Raw genomic sequence first — 13470 nt, forward strand, 5'->3', positions numbered from 1 at the left:
TGTGACTTCTGTGCACATCAATTTATACCATGACTGGATGTAGATATATTGCAATCTGCTATAAACACACAGACACCATTGTTAAAACAAAAAATAACCCACCTATAGGCAACCTCAAAAGCCCCAGACCAATATACATTGCAGTGCACTCCTTCAATACCTTCTTCTCCCCAGCTACATCTAAAGTTTGCAGGTCCCCAGCTTATTCAAAGGCACCCAGTTTAGACTGAAAACCACCAAATCACTGACCAAACTGAACTCCTTGAATTTTTACTTTGAGCCCATGTCTTTATTATTCAGATCATATAGACTCACCTTAGTCCATGGATGTGCCTTAATCTGAGGAAATTTGAATTCAGTATAGTTTGGATTCATTTCTCTAATTTGCTCCCTTGTAGGCGTTCCCAGAACCTAGACAGGAGAGAGAAAAGAAGGCAAATTGTTAAGATATGCTTCATATTCATACAGTAATGAAGACTGAAGCATAACCTATCAGACATTAAGAAAACTGAAGTCAAGCTGTGTAACAAGTAAGTTAATACAGGCTTGAGAGCAAAACAACAAAACTTTTGCTCCCAGGAGAGGGAGGTCCCCTCTCTGGGCAATCTGCTCCAGTCTTTGACCACCCTTCACAGTAAAAAAATGTGTTCTACTCTGTGCCTCTGCTACTTGCCCAGTCAGCGGCCAACACTGAGAAGATCCTGGTTGTTTCTTCTTCCCTCCCACCACAAGGCATTTATAGACATTGATGAGACCCCCTTGAGTCCTCTCTGCTTCAGGCTGAACAGTGACAGCTCTTGCAATCTCTCCTCATCTGACAGATGCGCCAGTTCCTTCATCATCTTAGTGGCCCTTGCTCCAACTTCAGGAGTCACTTGCTGGCAATTCAGTTCATGCTCCAAGTCCAGTGTCGAAAAATTAATTATCTTCTACACTTTTCAGGAAATTCAAGCATCTTTCTCAAACTTACTGATATTTCAATAAGGAAGAGAGTTCACTCTAGATTGTTATAAAACAGTACCACCAAACACATTCAGGGGTTGCAGTTCACTGCACATGGCTGATTAAGGATCAGACCAGTAGCACAGACTGATTTTACAAGCCATGAACAAACTTATAAGATCAGCCAGTTACTGCTGAGCCAAGCCAGACAGGTTCTCCCCCTTACCCTACAAACAAAACTGTGTGGGTTTGGGTGGTGTTTCCCTACCTCAGTATTTCCACATGGAAGACAGACTCAGTTTAAATCTAACCTGGAAGCACCTAAAAGGCATACCACCTCAGTTTTACTTTCACCAAGTTGTATTTCTCGTTCCCAGAATCTGCACAATGTTATTTATAGATGCAAATTAGTAGTTGTATGAGAAATAACACAACTGCACATCTCTTTGTAGGGGTGGATATATTTTGAAAGGATTTCAGAAATCCCTTGAGGGAATTGGCCAGACAATATGGCATCAATGCTTTCTGTTCAGTTACCACTAAGTGTGAGAGAGCCATAGTCTTCTAGCTTTATAAAAAAATTGCAAAGTATGTTCAAAAAATCCTGTTCTTTTCTGCTTGCACTCAGTTGCTGGGCATCTTTTTGCTCTGCAGAGAGAAGAGGAGATGGCAGAAGGCAGGAGTTGCTCCTCTGTGTTGAGCTCATGCTCACCTTCCTATAGGAAACCTGTAGCCACGCTAATCTGGCCCCGTGATAAATCTCTTGCCATACAGATTAGCATAATGTTATCACCTCATCTCATCAGACTGCACTGTCACCACCAGGCAACAAATGATCCACAATATGACATTAGGCACTCTGCCTTACTGGTTGATGGAGAAATATCTGGTTACAAAATCAGATATCTGTGTACATTTTCATACTGTTAGAAGAGTGGAAATTACAAAAATGCACTCTAAAAAGTCAGGTAAAGGGTAAAAGAGCAAAGTAATTGCTGTTGGAGTAATTTGTGCAACAGAGAAACTATCATCAGGTATTATGAATGGAACTTGATATCTCTGCTATTTAAAATACGAGTTGCGTGACACAAACTAAAATCCTACCCACAAAGCAACCTTTCAAATAAAGAGTAGCAGCAGAAGAAATAAACCCCTTCAACTTGTTCAGACAGCTGCTTCTTGGATAACAAATTTGACCAACAAGTTGTACAAAACAAATGATCACGTTTTGTACACCCTGGCATTTGTGGGGATTTAAAACCCTAAGAGCCAAGGGTTCCTCTCAGAGCTGACACAGAAGGTTTTTCTGGGTATATCTGAAAACACTGGTTTTGTTCACGTGGTAAAAAAAGAGGGTGTTTGCAAGATTCCATACATTTTGCTCAACTTTCAAAGGAACAAAAAAGCTGACAGGAAAACGTGCCCTTTCTCTGCTCATTTTCTGTCTGGCACCCACCAGATCATCAGCCACACAGCTCCTGCCAAGATGGTGCTGCTCTCAAAGCTTTGATGACCATCACTCTCAAAGCTTTCCAATTCTAAAAGATGAGGGGATTTCACACCCCCAAATATTATTTTCATCCTGATTCAGGATAAAAGTAATTTACAAAACCTTGGAAGTTTTTTTGATTACTTAAATTAACTTCCTGAAAACCGACGGGCAACTTGCTCACACACCATTTCTAGAAGCTGTTTTCATGCCTGCCTCATATAAACAGGACTTTTTTAAAAGCATATTTACCTTCTTTACCCCTTTCCTCCTCAAAAAATTCCTTTAACAGCTTTTCTGAGAAGAAGCAAAGAGTAGATTTATTTTTAATATAGCCAAAATTCATCAAACTGGCTCAGTTGCCAAGGCTGCTCAGAACAGGAACCCACACAGTGCAAGTATATTTAAAGAATGTTTTTTAGCATCAGAGAGAATCCAGATTAGATAGGCAAGGGCAATTTCACAGCAGAAGCCACAGACAATGTCTATTCACACATTTCACTAGAAACACAGCTGTGAATCCAGATGATGTGAGGGAGCAACAGGCATCTAAGAAACAGCACTTAAGGTCTCATAAATGATTAGAAAAGAAAGTACTGAAGAGGGATCATGGTGGCTGCAAGAAGAGATCATCTGACCTTTCAACTACACAGAAACATGACACATGAAATAACTGTACGAAAGGAAAAGTGACTTATATTAGCTACTCAGTGTATTTACTTTGTTCTCTCTGGATTGAAAAAACTAGATTGCACTTCCAATTTGTACTGAAAGTAGATTAAAGGAAAAAAAAAAGAACCACAAAACAACACACCCTGAAACTCACCCTAAAACCAAAAGGGAAGTAGATTGGAAGAAGTTTTAATGACTGTGTCAAATTCAAATTACAATCCAAAAGAGTGGGATGAATAAAGCGATAAACTGTAAAATTGTACCAGTACTTGACATATCTTGAAGAGGTCCTGTAGTGGATCTCTCCTCACTCCTCAACACACCAACACTGTTTGCTACATTATTTTGAAATTGTACCTCACTGATTCACACTGAGTTTTTAGTATATTAGGAATACCTTCAAGTAACCTTGATAACAGCAATCATTTAAGCTGTTGCAAAAATTGGTCAAACCTCTTCTTTTAAAAAAGTTATATACGTGACTGCTCTTTCTGTTTGAAATGGAAAGAAGCATGAATTACTTCACACATTCTTGGCAGAATTACTCCATGAAACAGCTGTTCTTGCTATACCAATTCTGAAAATACTATGGAGCAGATATACTTGGAGAGAATTTTCACAGAATCACAGAACAGTTGAGGTTGGAAGGGTCCTCAGGAGGTCACCCAGTCCAAACCCCCTGCACAATCGGCATTGTCAAGAGTCGACTGCCCAAGACCATGTCCAGATGGGCTCTGAGTATCTCCAGGGATGGAGACTCTACAGCCTCTCTGGGCAACATGTTTCAGTGTTTACCACCCTGACAGCAGAAACTGGTTTTGTTCAGATTGAATTTCATGTGTTTTAATTTGTGCCCATTCTTCTTGTCCTGTCATGGGATGCCAAAGAAAAGAGGCTGGCTCCCTCTTCTTTGCACCTTCCCTTCACATATTCTGTGCACTGGTAAGATCCCCACTGATCTTGCAAAAGTCAGAGAGTTCTTGAGAAATACAGGGTCCAATGCCGAATTATTCAGGTCATTGCAGATTAGCACATGCTATTCTACTTCTTGGGGAGTCTTATGAAAAGTGGTATTGTCAAGGAAAAAGTTGGAAAAAAAAAAAGAAAACCAAAGTACTGTAATAATAAAAATGTAGTTGCCTGATGGAATCAACTGTAACTGGAATGAAGACTAAACTTTCAAATGAATCAAGTGGAGTCTACATGAGACTACAAGGCATCTTTCTGCTAGTGAAGGTAACAGGTCAACTAGTCCTGCTCTTCATTTGCGATTGGTCATCATCATCTCTTAAATAAAAAAAAAAGAAACATTATCTACTAAGATTAACTAAAGAATACACTTTCTGAGAAGGCAGACACTGCTCTGATTCTCTTGGAACAAAAATAGAACACAACAGGTTTCACAGTATTTTCTGTCAAGTTTTTCCCTTGACATTAATCTGTAATAGATGAAGCTCCCCAAAGAATTTTTAATCCAAGAACAGGGTTCATGGAGGTAGAGTAATGGTATGTATCCTCCTGCAATTAAAGAAAAGCTACAGCTCACAATAATGTCTTCCTTACCAAACAAGAAGGGGGAGACTTATGAACCTGGAATAAGCCCTGTGTTCCATTACAAATAGCATAAAGATATTAATTTTATGTTCTTGCAATCAAATTTTCATAGGAGAAAAAGATGGATGATATTCAGCTCCAAAAGACACCTTAGTTACGCCCCAATACCAAGACAGCTGCTGTCCACACCTGGCTTCACTATGCGAAACTGTGCTGAGTCATTCATGACCAAACCCACACTGTTGCAACACCAGAGGAAAAGGAAACTGCCAAGGGTTTTAACAAATCCCAGTGGAATAAAAAGCCCTTTACGACAACCATTATTACTGCTGAACCTTTGCCAAAATGTAGAAATCAGTTAGAAGCGTAAGGACACCAAGGGTTCAGAAGCTCCAGCTGGTAATGACTGAACTAGAGAGAGAAGAAGGTGGTTATATTTAAATCAGAAAGCTCTACAAAGCCATGGTTGCAGTGCTGTAGTGATCTTCCCTTGAGAGAATGGTGCAAGTTTATAAGGAAATGTGTTCCTAAAAGTCTGATGTTTATGGCTTACCAGATGGGATAATTAATACTTCTGCAAGCATGACTGCACCTCTTCAGAAAGTTGTGAGAGGTGTGCCAACTAGTTTTTTAAAAAATACATGGTGTAGGCATCTCAAGCAGTAAACATGGGTCAGCTTGAAATAATACTTCAAGAGGTTTGTGGTAGAAAGCAAAATAAACTTACTCACTTTATCTACACTTCCTTTCAAAAACAGACCCTTGTCAAACAATGAAAGCCAACTAAATATAGAGATTTCTTCTATTCACAAGCACAAGAGGAGCTATACATCAGGAATAGGAAGATACCCATTGTCACCGCTGACATCAATATAATTGCTCATCAACTTTTTTTACACTGCCTGCCTGCAAGCACTGGAAGTGATGAATTACATGAGGCACAGAAACAGCCAAGTTGTGATGTGGGGGGACATCAGGGAAAAAAAAAAGTCAGGAGACTTCCCTAGGGCTGAGGACAGAACATCCATGTGAAAGCCCATGTCAGATGCAGGTAGGTCATCAGCACAGGACCACATCCAATAAAATGAAACACACTCTCCTACAGCTTATTCTCCCGGAAGAGATGGCTCCTCTCTCCCCATTAACTACTATGACTGGATTTATTTTATTTCAGAAACTGAGCCCAAAATAGTACCTTGACATTTGAGCATGAGCCATATATTATAATTGCAGTCTATACTTAGCATTAGGCTCAGTAAAACTGTCAAGAGCCCAAAAAGTTACACATGAATAGGATTCCTGATACTACTGAGCTTGTTTTTTCATACATTTTTTTCCCCTTGCTCCCCCTTACCCACAGAACTATGGGAAGAAGATTTTATTATTCCTCCTAAATTACCATGAAATGCCAGTTTTGGTGCAAGAAATAATCACACAGTGCAGTAGGAAACAAAAAACTCAAACTGAACACCACCCCCACCCCCATCCCCCATTCCTTTCCTGCAGTTTTCACAAGTTAGTTGATTCATCTCATATACTCTAAATAGCAGCATATGGAAAAATATTTCCGGTAAAGAAAACGCAAGGCAGATTGGCAGGTGCTGCCCTCCCCATGTCCAGGGCTGCTCAGACAATTACTGCTGCTTCATTCTTCTGAAAAAGATGGTTTTTTGAGGAGTAGGAGGAAGGTACTAAACAGAAACCTTCAGGAGATAATTATCTTAGAAACAAAACAATTATACTTCTGAGAGTCACTTTTTGCAGGGGGAATAAAGAGTAACCACTGTCTGCAAGAGCTCTGCTTGAAGATGTTTTAGTCTGGGGGCATATCCCAGACAGTTTTACCTTGATGGTTCTGGAAAGCTGCTAGAGCTCAGGGGGCCAAGAACATCCCCAGAATGCCAAGTGTTCACAGGGAGCACGGCAGTCCTACAAGACACCACTGCTTCACTCCAGGCTGTGTGTACAAGATTGGAGATTTATGAAGGAGTCTGTCCTGACTGCAACTCAAAAAAAAAAACCAAACCCAAACTCACTCCTGAGGTCTAAGAGCTCCTTCTTTCAAGCTGCATTCAGCAGGATCTGACTTGCACAGTGGATTTTAAATAAGGAAGTAGCAACTGCAACCCTCCCGGGCTGCTGGAAGAATCCATCAGGTACAGGACTGTATGACTGCTCTGAGGTAGTAGTGTTTACTTGTACATAATTTCCTTATGTGGCCACTGATGAAATCCACACTGTCACTGTGCCTGCTTCAAAAAACAAGCACATTTCTGAAGGACATGTCACTTGAAAGCCAGTAGGAGCATGAATTTTAATGAGTATATTGGGTTACCCACTTGAGATATCCCAGCGATGGGACAACCTAACATTTGGAACATTTAGCAAGAGCTAAAAACAGGGAGGAAAAGTCACCATTCAAGATGAAAATTTGGAAAAAGCACTGTAAATGATTTCTCTCCTGTAATAGCATAAGTATTCAACAAGAATGTACTCTGGTTAAATTATTTCTTCAGATGAAGCTCCAAGACAGTATTTCCCCATATCAAATATCATTTTGTCAGGGTAAGTGGTTATAGATCTCTCTTTCCCAGTCAGATTGAGAACATCTGGAAAGACCATATTTAAAGAAATAGGAACAAGACAAAGAAGCTTAAAAGAAGGGGACTGTCTTTTGATTCACACGGATGTGATGCTGTGGTTCTAGAGGGGCAGAGTTTTTCAGAGCAGTTTGCAAATATGCAGTAAGTCTGGAGAAACTCCAGGTGCAACTGGATAGAGAAGATCTTGCAAGACTGCTTGAAATTAAACTACATGAAGGCTGCTGAAAGTGAATCAAAGTCTGTCAAGAGCCAAAAATGCTTGTGATGCAGCAAGGGACTGAAGATGTTGGGCAAACGGCTGCAGGAAGGACAATCTGTGCCAACTGACGTGTAACAGAAATTCTATTTTCATGAACACAGCTACCAAGGGGATATCATCAAGAACTGCATAAGAAAGGAGGATAAGTTTAATGTGATGGTATTTTGAAGTCATCATTATCCAGTCTAATGTAAAAAACTTCATAGCCAGGTGTAGCATCCACTTGCTGTGTTGCAAAATGAACTCTGAATAATCAAAGCTGAGTAAGCAACTGAAGAGACAACTGAAAAATTTATCTTGGCTCAAAGAAATGGACAAGTGTGACTGTGACTCAGTCATCTGGAATTGATAAGAACCAGCAGTAAAGTTTCTAAGTGACCTCTCTTGCAGTGGAATTGAGTAAATTTAAGGGATGAAAGTAAGATGCATTTCCAAATGTGGGGATAAATATTTTCTTCCTATAGCCCTTTTTGGGAGTTCAAAATACTCCATTTTCCTGGCCCCTAAATTTCAGACATACAGTTCCAACAAAGGTACCCGGAGAGCATGACTCCAAGACAGTCAAAGAGCAGCTCACAGGTCCCAGCCTGCAACCTTCTATCAAGTTCACTGCTGTCCTACAAGTGCTCCGCTTCTCCTACAGCCAGCTAGCTAACAAATCTGTTACAATGAAAGCTTTAAATACTGGTATTCTGTGGCAGCAAAGGGAAGAAGTGGACATCATCTATCATATTTTTTTAACTAATCCTACTCTAAAGGAAATCTTATACAACGTTACATTTGACATGCTGCACCAAGATTTGACATTTCTGGTAATTTTTATGCTGCAGGATTGCATATGTCTTCAGCTGTATTGAGGCTGTGAAACCCAAACTCACTCACATGGGTTGCTTCTCTTATGCCAACCTTTCAAATCTAAGTCGAATTTAAGCATCATTCTGGAAGTGCAGAGGAGCACAATGTTTCATGTCTTCTTTGCAGATTTCGAAACCAAATCTGCTCAATTTGGTTATTGGTCATTTTTAAGGGATACACAGTAGATGGGATGGATCCCTGCCAACAGCTGGCAAAACGGAAAATCGAGGACCTCACTTTCTACTTTTTCCTAATTTTCAAACAGTGAGGAAAAATTACTTGAAATTTGATGATTCTCTCTCTCCCTACTCCCACTATGAGAAATACTTGTCAGTGAGTACAGCATTACAAGGGAAGCACCCCATTACCCAATTCATGCACTTTCCAAGACAGTTTCTCAGAGCTGTTGATTTCAAATGCATATTCTCAATTATAACTCTCTCTGTATTCTCACCTTCACCTTCTGTTAGGGCTTTTCTGAAAAGTTCATAAAAGCTTCACAACAGAAGATTTGGTAGACAAGGGCCCTGAAAAACAGCCCACTTCTGCAGTTTGCACTCAGCTTCTCTTCTAGTGCTGCCTTCAGAATATATGCTGCTTCAGCAACAAATACACTGGCAGAAAAACATTCATGGCACCCACCCATTCAGGCTCACATTTTACAAGATACTTCTTTAAAAGTTCAGCAAACATCCTTTTTTGTGATTATTGCAAGATCTACAGCATTTGTTCTCTCAGACTTTTCTAAAACATACTGTCTCAGCACTAGAACTTTTTTATTGAAGAGACCAAGTTTCCTGTAAAATGGAGTTATCCCTACATTTGTTTCACTTAACTTAATGTGTAGTGGGCTACATAGGTCCCAGAGGATGAGAAAACCCCACCACAACACAGGTATGAATGATCATTAAGTATCCCCCTTTATACGTTTAAGGAAATGATGCAGAATTTTGTTTCTGCAGGGGTGAAAACCATAATCTCAACCTATAATTTACTGAAGTATCCTTTACAGTGGATATTTCCTGAGAAATAACATTAGTTTGCCAGTATTGTCACTACTGTGAGTTAGTCAAGAGAAGTTACCACCACAGATGGTACATAGGCTACCACCAATTTTATTGAAGTACTCCTCTGCTTCAATACAACTGGTGTAAACAAAGAATCACCACAACTGGAACACATACATGCTATGAAATTACTAGTTCACAGATGTTTTCTTCAATACTGCAGAACTGCTGATCTTAACAGCTTCTAGCAAACTTTCAACCAAACCACAAATCTCTGCTTGACAAGCAGGTCAATAGTAAGAGAACATCTTTCTCCTGATTATTTTACCTCTACATTGTGAATATCAAAGCAATGGCAGGGCAGAGCACTATGGTTTTGCTAGAAAGGTCTCTCTACTCTCAGATTTCTGATTGAGCCATGGATAGTCACTGTGATATAAACAGTTGTAGCTACAAAAATTCAGATGGAGGTTGGCCTCTTCTCCCAGGCAACTAGTGACCAAACAAGAGGACAGTCTTAAGCTGTGCTGGGGAGGTCTAGTTTGGACATTAGGAGGAATTCCTTCACAGAAAGGGTGATTGCTTGGAATGGGCTGTTCAGGGAGGTGGTGGAGTCACCGTCCCTGGAAGTGTTTAAGGAAAGACTGGAGGTGGCACTCAGTGCCATGGTCTAGTTTACATGGTGGTGCTTGGTCACAGGTTGGACTTGATGATCGCAGGGGTCTCTTCCAACCTAATTGATTCTGTGACTAGATGTAGTTTCTCAGGATTGCAGAATCAAAAAACAAACTGGGACTTTTCAAAAATTCCAAAGGCAAACACTACACATTATCACATGAAATCCTGAGGAACTCTGGTTATGTAAAGAGTTCAGAGGGACCACTTCACATCTCACAAAAGCAGAGTAGCAAAAGCAGCACACAGTTCCTTCTCAAAAGGAAAAAACACTGTCACTTGTGCCATTCTCAGCCCCACCTCTGAGAGCAGATCTAGTTTTCCACTAGTGTTTCCTGTGTAAACTGACCCAACTTGAATAAATTGAGTTTGAAATACACCGGGTAGAAAGGCAATAAGAAGAAATAGAGAAAGTTGTAGTAGAAGTAGGTGCAAAACATGGAGCCCCCAGAGAAAAGTTGTTGACTGGAGGATTTCCAGCAGGAGACACAGAAACCCACCATAACAGAAGCCACGTTTGCGTGGTCAAAAGCTGGAAGAGATGTGGTGAGAGCCTAGAAAGGTCACAGCACATCCCACTGAGCCTCACCAGCCCACATCCTCCACGCAGGAGAATGACCACTCAGTGCTGGTTCATATCACACACACTGTTAGGACACGGACAGAGACACCACAGCTCTTCTAGCTAGTAACACAGACACAAGTAGCAAGTTCTACTGTTTTGCCCATACATTTTGGTTTTGAGGAGCTTTTCACGTGCATGCCACACACATACAGTATACATCAAGTTAGTTAGTTAAGTGGCAAAATGAAAGAGGAAATTCTTTTAATACAGTCCCCTTGTGGTGATGAAATCAATAAAGCTGATCGGCATGTGCACACATCCTCTGTAACAATGCCATCTCGTTATACGCATACCATAGATTCAGAGGAAAAATATACTGTTTTCTCTGGAAATCTTGTTTCTTTCACTGCAGAAGCTGAAGCAGAAAGAGTGCTGGGAAGTCAGACAACAATCCTTTAGTCCATGAACTATTCTTACATGCCTCCGATTTGAGAACCACAGAACATTCACAGCTTTCCAAATGAAATAAATCAAGATGTGCTTGGACATAAGTGATATATAAATGTTATGTATTCTAAAACATTAGATCTTCTACTTTCAAGACCAAGACTCTTTGGGTGGAAGGTACCTTTGCCCTACATGTCCTGAATTCCCTATCTGCAAAAACAAGTGCCCTTTCTCACCTTTCATCTCAGAGAGCTAGAAGGAAGAAGAGAAGGCAACTACACATGTGAAGAATCTGGCACGAGGAATTTAATAACACTGTTTTCAAAGCCAAGTACTAACTGCATGCAACAAAGGCAAAAGAGTCAGATTCTTAAAGAATGAAAATCATACGTTAATAAATACTGGCTCAGTATGTAAGCACTTTTTCCAAGCACACTGAAAGTGCAATCCTTTATCAGGGAAAAACCCCCTATATAATTAAAAGATGACATATGACTATGCATGACTGCAAGAAGAACAAATAAAGATCATCAGGTTCTCAAAAAAGCATGAGAAGTATTTTCAAACACCGCTTACATGCAAAGCCCTGTACAATGGTGACAGAACATATGTGTGTTCACGGGTTTATAACAGTGCATGTTTTCATGCTGATTCCCAAGGAATAGTGCAGTCAAAACAACTCTTAAAATTCCATACCTTGATTATTTCCACCAACTGATCCACACCACTGTCACCTGGAAAGATCGGTTGTCCTAGTAACAGTTCAGCCAATACACAGCCTGCTGACCACACATCTAAAAACAGGAAAAGTGGAACACAGGGAAAGGTATCAGTAAAAGATACATATGAGGTCATTTATATAAACCCCAGCAATTTTAGGCTACTTACTTTATTCTTTGTCATGTTTGATAGTATATGTATCAGAGCTAAAAATAAAAAACATTCCTACCCAAAATGTTAGTCTAGAAAACACAGATACCTAGAATAAAGCAATGATGGGCAAACAGTCTTAGAAGTCAAACTGCGAGACAATGAGAACTGGAAAATAATAGTAAATGCCATAACATATTGCTATTAAAACTTATACATGTAGGGAAAAGATCAGAGAATGCGTGCCATCTGTAAATTAAGAATTTCCCCAAACTCTATGTCGTTTTTAAATGAGACTGATCACGAACTATGCATAGGTATCATCTGCCACAATGGCTGATGTTTTTACAGTTTTCAAGTATTGAATAGACTCAGTTTTTCACACATATATTCAAAGCGTATACACCAGCAGATGAACCAGCACTGCAAGTATTACCGGTGTCCTGCAGAACATGATGACTAAGGGATCTGTGAGACAGCATCTATAACTCTGTCACCTCAAGATCCAATCTTTATCCCAACTCCATTTGCAAACTTGGATAGACAACAGAACTGCAAGTCATAGATCACGTCAACAGCATCCTTAGAAGAAGAGCCATCAACTAACTTTCATACATATAACAAAAGCCATGAGTAGTCCCTAGCAGCTCTTCCTCCTACATGAAGAAATTTTTCCTACTCTATTACATGTATATCTCCTTAAAAAATTTGGCAATTGAATACTACAGCAGTAATTTAAGAATGTATCTAAGACTACTATGGAATATAGTATATTATTTTTGGAAACATAATTACCTAAAATGAAAAATCTAACAAAGCAAATGCAGTAAACGCTGTTTAGCAGATGTTTGTGAGAATCTGATGTAACTGCACACCAAATAAATGGAATTTTAAGCTGCTCAACACAGTAGAAGTATTGCACTTTGATGCAGAGATAACTGCCTCTCCAAAAAACCATATCGACTATAAGGTTTTCTAGAAAGTCATCAACAAATATGAAACCTTATGATAAAATCTTCTCTCAAACAAGCAATCAGCAACAGAAGATTTGTAAAGCCTACAACACTGTAACTCCCCAAAAGGGAAAACCAGTCCCCTTCCACCCATATTTCTTTGAACTCCTGCCTACTTTTATGAGTTAACCTTCCCCCATGAGATAACAGCAGTGTCACCATAAGTCAAACCCCAGAGATTTTACCTCCTGAGGCCTGTTCCACCTGAGATAATTCATGCTAAAACAAATCTTTATGTCCTAATGTATTTAAACTATGTCCCATCCCTGGAAGTGTTCAAAGCTGGGCTGGATGGTGCTTTGAGTAACCTGGTCTAACAGGCGATGTCCCTGCCCATGGCAGGGGGGTTGAAACTCAGTGATCTTTAAGGTCCCTTCCAACCCAAGCCATTCTATGACTCTGGTTCTATGAAGCAGGATACACACAACACTGTCAATTATGGCTAAAGGTCTGAGTTAAGAAAACGTCTCTATCAGTTCTCTAAAGTCTATTATCACTTTGTTACAACCACTACAGACT

General features: G+C 39.9%; 1 protein-coding gene across 1 annotated transcript in view; it reads right to left on the bottom strand.

Annotated features, from left to right (window-relative positions):
- Positions 1–13470, bottom strand: part of GSK3B (glycogen synthase kinase 3 beta) — a 157212-nt gene that overhangs the window by 31161 nt on the left and 112581 nt on the right. Inside the window, exons 9-10 of the mRNA XM_029960636.1 lie at positions 11765–11862; positions 316–411 (exon numbers count right to left, since the gene is read on the bottom strand). Of these exons, the coding sequence (XP_029816496.1) occupies positions 316–411; positions 11765–11862 (194 nt within the window). The remainder of the gene's footprint in view (positions 1–315; positions 412–11764; positions 11863–13470) is intronic.

The sequence above is a fragment of the Manacus vitellinus genome, unplaced genomic scaffold (assembly GCF_001715985.3).
Source record: "Manacus vitellinus isolate BGI_N305 unplaced genomic scaffold, ASM171598v3 scaffold_28_pilon, whole genome shotgun sequence".
Classification (NCBI taxonomy): Eukaryota; Metazoa; Chordata; class Aves; order Passeriformes; family Pipridae; genus Manacus; species Manacus vitellinus.